General features: G+C 38.9%; 1 protein-coding gene across 1 annotated transcript in view; it reads right to left on the bottom strand.

Moving 5' to 3' along the window:
- Positions 1–15309, bottom strand: part of ADGRV1 (adhesion G protein-coupled receptor V1) — a 3979741-nt gene that overhangs the window by 3436829 nt on the left and 527603 nt on the right. The window contains exon 22 of the mRNA XM_044064182.1: positions 2387–2563. Coding sequence (XP_043920117.1) covers positions 2387–2563 — 177 coding nt within the window. The remainder of the gene's footprint in view (positions 1–2386; positions 2564–15309) is intronic.

Raw genomic sequence — 15309 nt, 5'->3', positions numbered from 1 at the left:
GAGTACATGCTTCGGCATACCTGCGATGCTTAGCTGGAGTGCATTCACTCACTCTTCAGCTGCACTCATACCCTGAGCATTACAGCATGGAATTGGGATTGTTCCTGGTGGCTCTCCTGTAGTAGGAAGGAAATTGACTCATTCCACCACAGTAGGTAAGATCACACTAGCTGCTCACTCCCTTCAGTCCCACCACAGTGGATAAGAGCACACCAGCCACTCACTCCCTTCAGTACCACCACAGTGGGTAAGATCACATTAGCTACTCACTCTCTTCAGTCCCACAACAGTGGGTGAGATCCCATCAGCCATTCACTCCCTTCATTCCCACCACAATGGGTCAGATCACATCAGTCACTCACTCCCTTCATTCTGACCACAGTGGATAAGAGCACACCAGCCACTCACTCCCTTCAGTACCACCACAGTGGGTAAGATCACATTAGCTAGTCTCTTCAGTCCCACCACAGTGGGTGAGATCGCATCAGCTAGTCTCTTCAGTCCCACCACAGTGGGTGAGATCGCATCAGCTGCTTACTCCCTCCATTGCCACCACAGTGGATAAGAGCACACCAGCCACACACTCACTTCAGTACCACCACAGTGGGTAAGATCATATTAGCTACTCACTCTCTTCAGTCCCACCACAGTGGGTGAGATCACATCAGCCACTCACTCCCTTCATTCCAACCACAACCACAGTGGATAAGAGCACACCAGCCGCACATTCCCTTCATTCCCACCACAGTGGGTGAGATCACATCAGCCACTCACTCCCTTCATTCCAACCACAGTGGATAAGAGCACACCAGCCACTCCCTCCCTTCATTCTCACCACAGTGGGTGAGATCACATCAGCTGCTCTCTCCCTTCATTCTCACTACAGTGGGCGAGATCACATCAGCTGCTCACTCCCTTCATTCCCACCACAGTGGGTAATATCATATCAGCTACTCACTCCTTTCAGTATCGCTACAGTGAGCAAGATTACATCAGCCACTCACTCCCTTCATTCCCACCACAATGGGTGAGATCACATCTATCACTCATTGCCTTCAGTCCCACCACAGTGGGTAGTAAGATCACATCAGCTACTCACTCCCCTCCCTCTCTGACAGCTATTGTGATGACTGAACCTAGATCATTAAGGGCTTAGTTCTGGCTTTATCTCTATATGCCACAGAGCACACTTCTACTCTGTAAAGTGATTGTTTCTCAAAGATCCGCTTTCCATTGTTTTTCTGGAGTTATTTGTTTTTATCCCCACTATTAGGAGTCTCATGCCACTAACAAGATAACTATAAATGGTTGGTGAAATGTTGTTCATGGCACTCCTCCAAACCAGTTTTCCTTATAGAATAATTTAGATGTTTGTTTATTTGCCATTTGTAGCTACGTTAGCTCACTCAGCATGTGGAATATTTTTTTCACTAGTGACCTAGGACAGAAAATGTACACATAACAGGAATAAATAAATAACTTTAACAGACTCATATGAAAAAAACTTTTAAAGCCATCACTCAGACTCATGCAGTATGTACAGTAGTTTGCACAAAAGCTAATCACATGTAAAATTGCCATCAAATGTACATCAGTGCTATAAAAATATTAGGGAGTATTCAGAAACAACTATTACGGCGCATTATGTGAGACAGCATTGACATGCAGGGAGGGTATGATCGCAAACACAATAGAGTGCCCGCACTAGAAGAAAAATAACATGACACAAATCCTGAGCATTGAGCAAATGACTGCATAATGGCATGCAAATAAGTCTCAATATTCTAGTGAGAGTCATCACATAAGTAAATAAAGAAATCAAATATTTTGGCTCGATTCCAACTGCATAAAATTAGTTCAATGACTACAGTGATGAGTTCTTCTGACCATCATCATTTTTTAGTGTACAGGATATTACTCATGCTAACATGTTAAGGTTAGCATCTCTTTAACTAGTCAGCATGCGTCAGTGTCCACCTTGGCAGCCACTGTCCATGATGTTGTGGGTTGTCATCCTCTGCATTTCACAAGAGTTTGCCGGTTGCTGACACAGAGTCTCTTCTCTGATCAGAAAGTTGATAATCACTACTAAGTTGACAGGGCACCATACAGGAGTTAATATATATCTATCTTCCTTACATGTATAAGGAGTTACTAACAATGAGGTGCAAAAAACAATCTTATCCTTCCATCACAGGCTATATGTATATTCTTATGTATGAAAATAAGTACATACGTATGCATACAGTTGTTATGCAAGATATAACAATGCTGCACTCTTGAGAGACTCTTTCTAGTTGTGACTAATAAAAAGAAGCCAGTTTATAGACATTCAAAGCAAGTGATATTGTCAATAACAAATGCTAAATAAACAAATAAACCTTACTGCTAATCTTTGTAAAGGAGTGAAGACTATCATTCCACTGGCATTGGCAATATCAGTCACATTGTAATTAATGCCGCTCGAGTTGACCTGTGATACTGTGTAATATACGTAGACAACATCCAAGTCTCCTCTTGTACGCTCAATAATACAGGATACTACAGAACCCTCATCAGCTGTCTAAGGAGAAAAAGGAAAATGATAAGAAACACTGCTGAATGTGCTGCAATACTGTAACAGTACATAGGAACCGACACTGCTAAAGCCTATCAAATAGCAAGACAAGTAACATTGATTTGACCATCAGTTCCTTTCTAGTCAGAATTTTTGCCAGCACTAAAATTGCAACCAGTATTGAGAACAGCAGTATGTAGAAGTCACATTATTGATCAGGAATAAAAACACAAAGTCATTTAATTATTTTCACTGTCTCCCATTGTGGGAAATGCCATCAGATCTTTAATCTGAAGTCAATGAAATAAATCAAACAAAAATAAAGCAATCGACATTTTTTTTTCAAAATGGCCTCCTTTTTCGTGAGATGAAAGCCCTATGCATTCCTATCACAGTGATTGCACTTCATGTATGGCCAGACTTTAACCAACTCTGAGGTTTTTGCACCTTGATAAAAGGATACAACTATAACCTTAGTGACTGCTTTCAATTAATGCATCTTTCAGACAAATACTAGTATTCAAACACTTGGCCAAGACATAACTGTCATGCTGTCCTGTTGGCATGTGATCCTGAGTCAGTAATATATAGTATATGCAGGGGAGAGGGGGCAGGCCTCTTTGATTCGATTGAGTGTAGATTTACAGATCGATTTTTTGGTGCGCTCTGCTGCGACACGGCACAACCTTAGTTCATTCATTTCATGTCTCCACACAGAAGATGCTCTAGCTGAGAATCGAACAGGACAACATCTTACGGTGAGGCGACAACACTACCACAGCACCACCACGGCTTTTAATTATATTATCAGTCTCTTATGTTAAATATAATGGAGTATTGTTCAGATCATTTTTTTTTTTAGTATCTAAAATTGCTGCTAGCATTGTTATCAGTAAGTTGATGCCTGCATGTTTATTACTGAGATGTTCCTTGTTTTGGGAATGCTGATCAAACCTTACATTAAGAAGAATTACATAACTCAGTGAGAGTTACAAGACTACCAAATATAGTGCAGTATTACTGACATTACTAATAGATATTAATGAGAACTGAAGGAATAACAGCTGGAATTACAGAAGAGCTTGCAGGCAGTTTCACAAGCAGAGTGCCATCACAGATTTTACTGTTTTTTCAAAGGCATTCTTTTATTGTCAGATGTACTTAGAGAACAGGCAACATATGTATTATTACCCAGCTGGAGAACAGAAGTTCTCCAACAGGGTATTAAAGCACAGTTAAAGCCTGGAAAAAAACAAGTCTACTGTTTCATGAAAAAATATTCAGTGGCCATGAAGCTTGGACAGAAAAAAGCAAACAATCACCTTTTTTATATTCACTAAATACAGCTTGAATGTTAAACAAGTGTACAAATGAAATGTGTATGTATCTGCGTGTGTGTACAAACATGTGTGGTTATGTGCATGTTTGACAGAGAGAGGGAGAGAGAAAGAGCATGATAGTGAGAGACAGAGAGAAAGAGAGACAGAAAGTGTGTACATCTTAACCTCTTTCAATTAACAGTCAAACCATCAGTATGCATGGTCTAAACAGTAGGAAGTATGAAACACTAATGTCTGGCATTACTGATTGACTGTAATTCTTAGTAATTTACCACCAAATCAAACATTCTATGAGGGACAAAGCAAAATGATGTGGCAAAAGCAGGGACCGTTAAAAGGCACGGAGGGTGCAATGCTTTGTATTGTGTAATTTTTTTTTTTTTTTTTTTTATTCATTTAATCAGAATGAGACATCTGATGTGTTTTCAGTCAGCAAAGTCATTGCAACTGCTGGATGTGTGTGTGTGTGTGTGTGTGTGTGGACATTAAATAGTTGCATAACATATATTTTGGATGTAAAATGTTTCCTCCTACAACAATGGCATACACAACAGCAACTCTGAAGCATTACACAGAGGGACTGTTTTACATTAAAAATATTTTAAAAAGTATATAGCAATAAAAAAACAAATATAAAACAATTTAACAGATATCCCATTCTTTAAGTGCAAAAATGTACTCCAAATTTGGATATAGCAGGGAAATAACACCCTTCCAAGAGTGGTAAAGCCATACGACTGGAGCATAGGGTCTCACAACACCCCTGGTCTGGTGTTAATTACCTGATAATGCCCACCCTGTCAGGCATTATTGTTTGCTTGTAAAAGGTATGCCATGTTCTCTGTTAAACCATTCTAAAGAAGAAGATGATGATAACAAAAGATGTTCAGATGTGCTTCCCCTGTGTACCAGTCATTGCAGGCCTTGCCTTACTATGTAATCTATACTGTTGTTCTCTTAACCAACCCTTTATTCAGCATGATGCTTGAAGAAAAAAAGATATCATGATTCATGTCATTTGGCTGAAATATGGTAATCTGAAACTTTAATAGAAAGGTACCAAAAAGCAATACTGGTTAAGCAATGAGAAAGGGAAAGTTGCTGTTGACCTATTCAGGTGACTCAGTTTCAACTGATGGCCATAAAACCAGAGGGAAACTATAGGGATACAGTAAAGTGTCAGAAAATCAAGTTTTTTCATCAGGGAAAAGGTGTTGCATCTTGCTACAGAACTTACTTACCCACATACTAGAAATTAGGAGAGGCTAGTCCCAAGTTCTTTCACAATCTGCTCCGGAGAGCATGGGATGGTCAACATGGGGCAGACCACACTGACCATAATGATCTACACATGCTAACAAAGTGGTGCTCATATGAGTTCAGCCAGCCCAGATTATGGGAGACAGAACATAAAGAAAAAATCTTGGAAGTACCTGTAGCACAATGTTTGCAAATATCTTTTCTCACATCAGGTAAGCTAATTAGATGAGCAGGGATGTCAGACCAATGGAAAATTAAGGGTCAAGCAAGACTGGAAAAATCTGTAGTGCCACTCAGCTAAAACACATATGCACATTTATGTGTGTATTCCCAGCTTGGAGTACAGCAGTAAATGAAGACTGCATACATATCTCTGCCACTGTGTATTATGTTTGTATTATCAATGCAGAGCTAGTGTGGTGTTGTGTTGAGTTAATAAACAATGAATTGGCTACAACTGATTTATAAAATGCATAACACCGATGTAAGAAGTGTGTTGGCACCTTGGCTACTCTCTGCACTATTTTCCGCTTGATGTTTACAATTGATTTATGTGGGTTTATATTACAACGTTGAAATGCCATAACAGCGAATATGAAAAGACTGACACATATTCAGTGAAATCCATTTCCATGATTTGCTGAATTCTTATAGGGCGAAGGTATAGTTGGCCAACTACACAATTTTGCCCTTATCTTCACTGTAGTGTGATCTCAGAGTTGGTATATTTAGTTAGGGGGGTGTGGAGATCACAGCCCCCACATTGTGGAGTGGGTTTGTTTTAGGTAAAGTTAGTTTTCTTGCGTTGTGAGGCAAGTATTTGTTTGCCCGACAAGTTTTCAGTGAATCGCGGAAATGGATTTGGCTGAATACTTGTTGGTCCTTTCATATTCGCTGTTACGGCGTTTCGACGCTGTAATATAGACCCGCTTTATGTACAGTCATCTGTAATTGCAGAAATCAGTGAAAATTTCAGGCAAAAAGGATGAAAAGGTTTATTGGAGTGGCAGGTAAAACAGAAACATTGACCAAAACAGGAGGTTAGTGATAGTAAGAGTAAAACTTCATCATAAATGGATAGATAAATGTGTGCAGAAAAAAAAAGCATTTAAAAGCTTTTATATTACAAAGTACCTGATGCAACTGTTGTTACGTTATTATTATTATTGTTATTATTATTCTTACTATTGTAATTAATATTATTATCAGTATTAATAGTAGTGATAGCAGCAGTAATGACAGTAAAGCAGTGTACAAGTGAGATGCCAGGAGAGGACTAATGAGCATATCTACTTTCAGTGATTTTGTAATTAATTAAATAATGTGTTCTGTGTTAATCTTGAAAGTCAATTAAGTTCAAAAATGAGAGAACTGGATTACTATCATAGGGCTTACTGATAAGAATCTTATGTTAAAAGACAAACTACTAAACAATAGGATGCATGAAACCATTTCCCTATAATATCGTTGGTATATTTTCTTTCTTTCTTTGTTTGCTGTCTGTCTGTTTATCAACATATCTATTTGTTGACCAGGAAGGTTAAGTGTTCCAGACGACCTTTTCAGCAATGTTCCAGGCTGAACAGTACCAAGTAATAAGAAAAGCAATGTTGTTAAGTGAAAGAGGTTTTATGTCCTTATGCAGTGATTGCTACTGTTTCTGAGAATTTTTAAGCATTTATTTAATTCTGTGGCAAAAATAGTCATTGCTCTGTTGACTTTTCTATTTCTGTTTGCCTTCATATTGCCTTGCAGAGGGATGAATTAGCCAGGAACTTACTTGTTTGGTCTCTGGTTGTTGTTTAAATTGCACTCCAGAGCTACTTTTGCTATGTTCTTTCATTAAGAAATTCCAGGATCATCCACTCTGTGGTAGAAGCTGTTAACCTGGTTTCTATGACTTGGTAGACACTCCGGGGAGTTTAAATTGAGGTCATTTATTGGCTAGAGGGCATAGGAGTCAATTTCAAGATTTTGGTTTCTCTGCTATAAATCAGGAGAGTTTGCAGCGGCAGATAGCAATACCTTGTACAGTCGCAAATGCCTAGACAATAAAAATTTCTATATAAAGTTAGGTTTAGGTCCTAAGCCTGATAAACAGTTTGGTATTGCAAGGAATTAAGCTTAAAGCAACTTGCTTGTGTATCAGATAACAGTAGCACTGTATAACTTCTTGCCCTTAACCCCAGACACTACCACATGAGACCCCTGTTAATACCCAATCCTTAATCCTAAGCAGCCCACCCTATTACAGGACCAGACAACATGTATATGCAATTTCCTAATGTCTCTATGGCCAGCTTGGTAGACTTTGGCATCCTAAGGTAATGCAGCAATTGTCTCATGTTCTCAGACAACCAGTTAATTATTAAAGAAAATAACACAGTATGTGAGAGATATAAACACACAATTTCATTGAAGGCAAAAATCTTGCATTCGGATGAGGTTATCAAGAAAACCCACACTACATCCCTCATGCATATCATTCACCACACAACAGACACAGACACACACACACAGACACACACACACAGACACACACAGACACACACACACACACACACACACACACACACACACACACACACACACACACACACACACATACACACACACACACACACACACACACACACACACACACACACACACACACACACACACATACACACATACATATACACAGATTGTCTTATGCTGAGGAGCTTAAAAGAAACCTTGCCACTTCTAAAATACCTACAAACTTCCTGATGGCAACTCTGCTCCTCAGTAATCACTAAAACACACACCAAAAGCAGTACCAGACATCTCACATAAGCCTATACCCAATGGTCTCCCAAGATCAAAGCCCATAAGACAAGCATTCACCATACCTAATACTCTTGTCACTGGGGATTCCATAGCGTGACACACACACACCCCACTCACTAGGTTAGACAATGAGAATATATGGGTTAGTTGCCTATCTGGAGCCAGGAAACTCAATATCAGTCATACGCTCAGGTCACTGCACCTCTGGTACCAATCTAATTCTATCATAGTCCAGGTGGGTGTAAATGACCAGAGACATACCTCACTGGACTATATGGAAAGAGACATAACACATCTCTCAGAATATGTGTCAAACACAGGTAAAAGCTTTGCCTTCAGCAGCATTTTAACTTCACCAAGGATGATGCCACAGTATGAACATAAAATGATTGATATTAATAATTGACTTAGTTTCTGGTGTCACTCCAAGGGGATCCAATTTCTGTTAGCATGGGATGGTCAACAGACCATGTTGCTTTGCCAAGAATGGGCTGCACCTGTCCCCCCTAGCCTTTTAGATATTTGCTAAAGCCTTAATCACTCTCTTAAAACCTTTTTAGACAATGCCAAAATTTTATTTTTTATTTTATTTTACATTTGTTGACCAGGCTAGTCCAGCTGGATATATGTCCATTTTCAGTGGAGGCCCGGGGAGAAAAGCTCCACAAATTACAACAACATAAAAGGTCAAGACAAAGACAATAACAGTATAATTTGGTACATAAGTTTTAACAATTATAGTACAAGCCTAAGATTATATATTTTATATTTCAGTAGGAAAAAGGAAAAATTTATCTAAGAATAGATGAATAAGACTAATACATTTGTATTAGAAATGGTGTAGTACAAATCTTTATAACATATTACAAAATTAGATACACCTAGTAATTTATGATAAGAGATACTAAGGTCTCACAAAAACCTAAGAAAGAAAAACACTAGAGATCAATAGATAGAGTATAGAAGAACAGCAAACAAGGATGGATTTTCTAGTGTTATTTAACACATAGGTTGTGATACTATATGAAGGTGTTTGATCATTCCACAGTATATACTTATTTACATGAGAAAAAATCCTAAGGAAGGTTAAGCTCACTAAAAATTAGTGAGACAACACAAGATCATGATAGGCTAGGAATTGTGGGAGTCTAGTTAAAAGTTAGGTACTTAGTCTGGGTTAACACAGGGGCATAGCCAGTGTGATTTGAGGTAGGGTTTAAGCTTGCTTTTAAATAAGCTGACAGAGGATATTGAGGTTAGCTGGCTTGGGAGGATGTTCCAGGCTTTACCTACTTTATTGGAGAACAAGGTGTCACCAGCTAAGTTGTTGGATTTTGATATTTGTACAAGTAGGTTATTAGCTGAGCGTAAGGTCTTGAGGTTATTATAGGGGATGACTAGGGATGTAAGTATGGGTGTATTTTGAGGTAAATACAGGATCTTATGGGCTACTATTAATTGATTGAAAAGTATTAAATTTGGCAGCTCTAACCATCCTAACTGATTCAGATTGATACAGTGATGAGTTCTATAGGAGGACCCAGCTGCAAATCTGGCAATATTGTTGTAGGAGGATGTAAGTTTACTCAGATTACTTCTACATATTTTGGTATAGATAGGGAGGCATAGAGCAAGGTAGAGATGAGGTGGGTACGAGCAATAGTAACCCTGGCTGGAGGTGTAAGAAAGGGTTTTATTCTATAGAGGGAACCTAGTTTCTTGTTTACTATTTTTATGGTGTTATTAATGTGAGGTTCAAAGGACAAGTTGTTATCTATTAGTACCCGAAGTTTGGTGGTTGGTTCCGAGATATTATAGTTCCATCATTTGAAGTAATAGTAAAGTTAAGTGGGAGGTTCTGGTGGGGGTAAATAGTAGCATTTTTGTTCTTTTGGGGTTAAGGATAAGACGTCTTTGTAGGAGCCAGTTTTCAACTGTACTAAAGGTCATCTGGGTTAGTGACTGAAGTTCTGATTGAGAAGCAGCAGCGCATATGAGTGTGGAGTCGTCAGCATATTGGATACAGTCAGCTTGAGGAATTACAGAATGAAGGTCATTTGTAAAGATGGAGAAGAGTAATGGGCCTAATATAGATCCTTGTGGGACCCCTAGAGTGACTGGGACATGGGAAGATAAAGTATTTTCCCATAGTAGAGCCTGTTGCCTGTTATGTAGGTATGAATGGAACCACTGTATAGTATGGTTGTCCAATGACAGGTTTTTGAGTGTGTCTATAAGAGGTGGTGATTCACCATGTCAAATGCTTTGGACAGATCAATAAAAACAGCTGAGGATAGAGTATCAATATTACGATTGCTGTTAATATGGTTAGTGAAGGATAAGAGAGCAGAGGTGGTGCTATGAAATGGTCTAAAGCCATGCTGACAGGGTGCTAATAAATTGTGATCGAGTAGGTAGGTTAACAGTTGTATGTGTATACATTTCTCCATTATTTTTGCCAAAGGAGATAGAATAGCTATGGGCCTATAATTGGACAACTCTTTGGAGTTACCTCCCTTATGCAGGGAATTATGTGAGAGACTTTCCAGATTAGGGGAATAGATCCTTCAGAAATAGTTCTGTTAATGAGGATGGATATGGGGTAGGCTATGACTTTAGCAGCTTTTTGCAGGTATTCTGCAGGTAATTTATCAGCAGAGAGAGTAGTGGGTTTAAGTTTCTGTATGAGGTTACAGATAAGTGAAGTGGGCACTGGCTGAAAATGAAATTGATGAGAATTATTGGTAAAGGTTATGGCAGAGCCTGGGATGCTAGGGATAGCTGGTTGGCTAGGGATTGTATGGTTTCAGTGTAAAAAGTATTAAATGAGTCAGCTATTTGGATGGGATTGTTGTGATCAGAGCCAGAGGGAGAGGGAGTACTTGAGCATCCAGGGTGTAGGAGGTTATTGATACCGCCAGAATTTTTGGGGATTATTTTGGTTGGTTTGTTGTAGTTGGTAGTAGTAGTTTCTTTTATCGGCTAATATGGCTTTTTGTTTCATTTCTAAACTTTCTGAATTGCAGGTGGTCTGAGGAGCTTTTTGTTGAGCCATTTGGCCCATTGTTTATTTCTTTGGAGGATTTTTTGTTTGGTCGTTTTGATGAGCCATGGTGCCGGTTTGGTTCTAATTCTAACTTTGCGTAATGGGGCATGGCTGTCTAAAATTGTTAGAAATTTAGAGTTAAAGTATTTCACGGCATTATCTATTGGGAGGTATTTCAGGGGTGACCAGTCACAGGTGACTAGTTCAGCTTGAAAGTGAGCAGGGTTTAAATTTTTGGTAGTGCGAATAGTTCTACAGATGGCAGAGTTTAGGATGACAGTTTTTGTTCTGATTAAATAGGTAAGCAAGTGATCACTTATGTCCTCAGAGTGGGTGCCTGTTTTATAGTTTAGTTGGGGGTATTAGTGAGTATCCAGTCAAGGGTACTAGTTTTGTTGTTAGTTTTAGAGAAAAAGACAAAACTACCAATAAAATGAAAAAGTCTGCAAGTTACCAAAAAAAAAAACACTTTTCAAGCGCACATTTAGACCAACAACAGCACAGTCTATGGCCAAAGGTGGAGGTGTTTCAATCTATGTTAGCAACAAGCATACCTCATGATTGGTTAAACAGAATGATACCATGGAACTCATCCACATACAAGTCACCATAGATAAAGTCCCTCACCATATTATGTCTAGCTACAGGTCACCATCTATGCTCCTAGAGTCTCATTACTCTTACCTAAACCTACTAGAGGCACTTACCATCTAACCAAACACCCTAGTCATGGATGACTTTAACTACCCCTCTACAGACTGGGAAATGTACACTGCCTCAAACTCACAGGCACAATGCTTCCTGGACTTTATTAGCACAAATACCATGTAAGAGATAGTGCACTCTCCAAGGGATCAAACATACTGGATCTGGTACTCATCAACATAGGAGAGTGTTGCATGCCCCATGCCAATTCATCAGTAGTGAGGTTGGATTACAAAGCTTTCTCCTTTGAAGTAGAAACCTACCTGTAAAACCCAGCTGAACCAGTAAGAGTTAGGAACTATTCTGAGGCAAACTACATCTTATTAAGTGACAGTCTGTCAAACTTCAAGGCTCCCCCTAACCCTGAGACCACAGCTACCTATGCAATTATTCACAAGGTCCCTATACAAATGTGTGAATGGCTGCATAGAGACTGCCATATCTACCAGAGGCAAACCTAAAACAAACACTAAAAACAAACCTCACTGGTGGAATCCTCACCTAAACAGATTATGTAATAAAAGAAAAAACACTCATGGCCAAAACCAGAAACAGCAACTCCCTTAAAGACAAATGCTCTCCTATACAACTAAACAAAAAACAAAGAGGTCTAATTAAGTCAATCTAGGCTAACTATGAGCTCAGGATAGCCTCTCACAGGGCCTTCTTCAGCTGTGTCCAGACCCTTAAAAATAACACACAGAAGTGTGCTGAACTGATGGTGAACAGTACCACCTTCACTGATCAGTGTGGCACAACAAATCTACTGGCTGGTAAATTCAGCCCAAACTTCAACCTCACTCCCCTCCACCTCCTCCAGATGAAATGTCCTCCAACATTACTTCCCAAAGCTATTAGCAGGGACCAGGTACTAACAACACTCACTAAAGCCAAGAACATCATCTCTGTGGGTCCCAACTACATCCCCAGCTGCCTGCTGAGCAGTCTAAAACATGACCTATCAGGACCAATTGAGACACTATTCAACTACAGCTTTGAAACATGTTATATTCCAAGTGAATGGAAGACTACAATGCTCATTCCCCTCCACAAGAGTGGCCAAACAACCAACCCAGGGAACTTCAGACCCATCAGTCTAACAAGCCCAATATATACAAAGCCACAGAATGAATTATCATGCAAATGATAAAGAAAGACATTGGCAACCTATAGACACTGGATCCATCTTAATTTGACTTTGTTAAGGAAAGTTCATGCCTACTTAATCTGGTAGACTTCTTTGAGAGGGTCTTCAAGGTGGTGGATGAGGGTAAAACAGTGAATACTACATATCTTGACCCAGCCAAGGCATTCAATACAATACTCCACTCAGATATTGTTGACAAGCTGTCTGGCATAAATCCTTACATAATTTGCTGGCTTGCAAGTTGACTCAAAGACAGAACCCAAGAATTGAGGTGAGACCACCTCCACCAACAGATTGGTCACCAACAGAGTATCCCAGGGCTCCATGCTGGGCCCATTCCTGTTTGGCATCTACTTCTTGGAAGACAAGTCTAAAGCTCAAGACCTCTGGCTCACCAAGCTCACATATGACTGTAAATTGAGGGGTATTATATATTCCACCCAAAGCACCAGCATCTTACTGGAGGATTTAACACAAACAAAGGACTGGTGCCAATGCCATGGCCTAGAACCCAGTGCCAAAGAAAGAAGATGTATTATAATTCCCTTTGTGTAACTGTATACCAAAGTTAATAACTCCATTAATAAAACACCCCTAAGAGTCAACCTAGTAGCAAGGGATCTGGGAACATATGTAGACAGCAATTTGGCCCGTGACCAACATGTAGCTAAGATAATAAAAAAATTATATGTCACCCAGTTTATAGATAAGGATATGCTATCAAGATCCATAGAAGTTATAGTTCCACTCTACTCGGCCCTTAACAGGCCTATCATTGAGTAAAACTCCCCCTTTGGCATGTACATAGCCATACACTTACAACAGTTGGAATGCACACAAAGGTTTCTCACCAGGAAAATTCAGGGAATAAACACCATGTCCTACACTGATCACCTAAAGGTTGCATCTTTGTATTCAGTCTCCTGCAGTCTACTGAGAGGGGATCTATGCCTGGCTTTCAGGGCTTCCTCAGACCCAGCCCTGATGGATCTGTTGTACTTGTGCAAAACAAACAGCTGCAGAAGCACTTTATCCATATATCTGAACTTCTCTTGTAACATAAAAAGAACATGTTGGAGAGACAGATATGTGTCTCAAAGGATAGGATCGCTGTGCTATGGAATAGGATCCCTATCTATGTAAAATAGATTTCATCTTTGACCCTGTTGAAATGAAACTTTGATAATTAGATGGGAAATCATAAATTTACCTCTGGGCAGAGACCATCAGTAAGAAAAGTATTATCTTAACTAACACACACACACACACACACACACACACACACACACACACACACACACACACACACACACACACACACACAAATCCCTTAGTTACCTCACTATTAATGTACCCGTCATACTCATAATACTTGGGATCCAAATGGGTTTGGGGTGCATGACAAGGAATATAAGGGCCTTAGTGGTCATTAACCTATGAATAACCTATGAACCTATAAATAATGCTGCTCTGTAGTGGAAGATGGAGAGCAGCACTGGTGCCACACAAGTATGTTTGCTCAAAGAATTGAGAGTGGACATCAGTGCATCATAGATAGGAATTCTCTTGAGTGCATGCTTCTATCATTGCAAGACCACCCTTTGGGGGAAGTATAGACATTATTAAAAAATAGCCATGTAGCTGGAAGCATATTACGTAGCCTTGATCTCCTCTCCTGCCCCCAAGGATGGATGAATTGCTTCTCTAGCTGTGCTACCAGGTTGGCAGCTCTAGTACAGGTGGAAAGTCATGACTGGGACTGAATGGGAAGTGAGGTACTATGCAATTGTAGGCTGCCAAATTGCAGGGCCAAAAAGAAGAAAGAAAGAAAGAAAGAAAGAAAGAAAGAAAGAAAGAAAGAAAGAAAAAGATTAAAAAAAGAAACATTTTTTTTATTTAGGGCAATTAATATAGTCTCTCCATACCTAAAACTGAAAAAGGAAGTAAAGAAGTTAAACTCAATCAGCTTCCAAAACATAAGCATTTGCTTTATTTCTTCATTTCTCCCCAAACTTAAAATATAAATAAATTAAAAATAAATAAAATTATGAAAATCCATGTACCATAAAGAATACAATCAAGTTTAACAATTACCAAAAAATATGCTTCATGATATCTGTAAGAATAATTGCTACTTCTCAAGCTTTTTTTTTATACATATATTTATTCATGCATATCTTTCATGAAGTTTTCTGATAAACATCGTTATACTAAATGTTATTTTCTATATTATCAGTAAAATACATACAAAAAAGTATGAATTAATATTGACCTACTAAACTTCTTAAGTCCTCCACTTGAGTTTAATATAAAAGCTCCAATTAATGTTGAGTGAAATATATATACATTTACTATAAGCAGCCAATGTGATTCTTCCAAAATAGTATGTTTTCAAAATCTGCACTTATATTAAGATAAACTACTTCAATTAGATAAAATACAA

The sequence above is a fragment of the Protopterus annectens genome, chromosome 2.part2 (genome assembly GCF_019279795.1).
Source record: "Protopterus annectens isolate FY-2018-M chromosome 2.part2, PAN1.0, whole genome shotgun sequence".
Classification (NCBI taxonomy): domain Eukaryota; kingdom Metazoa; phylum Chordata; order Ceratodontiformes; family Protopteridae; genus Protopterus; species Protopterus annectens.
This window is presented reverse-complemented; position numbering and strand designations above follow the sequence as displayed.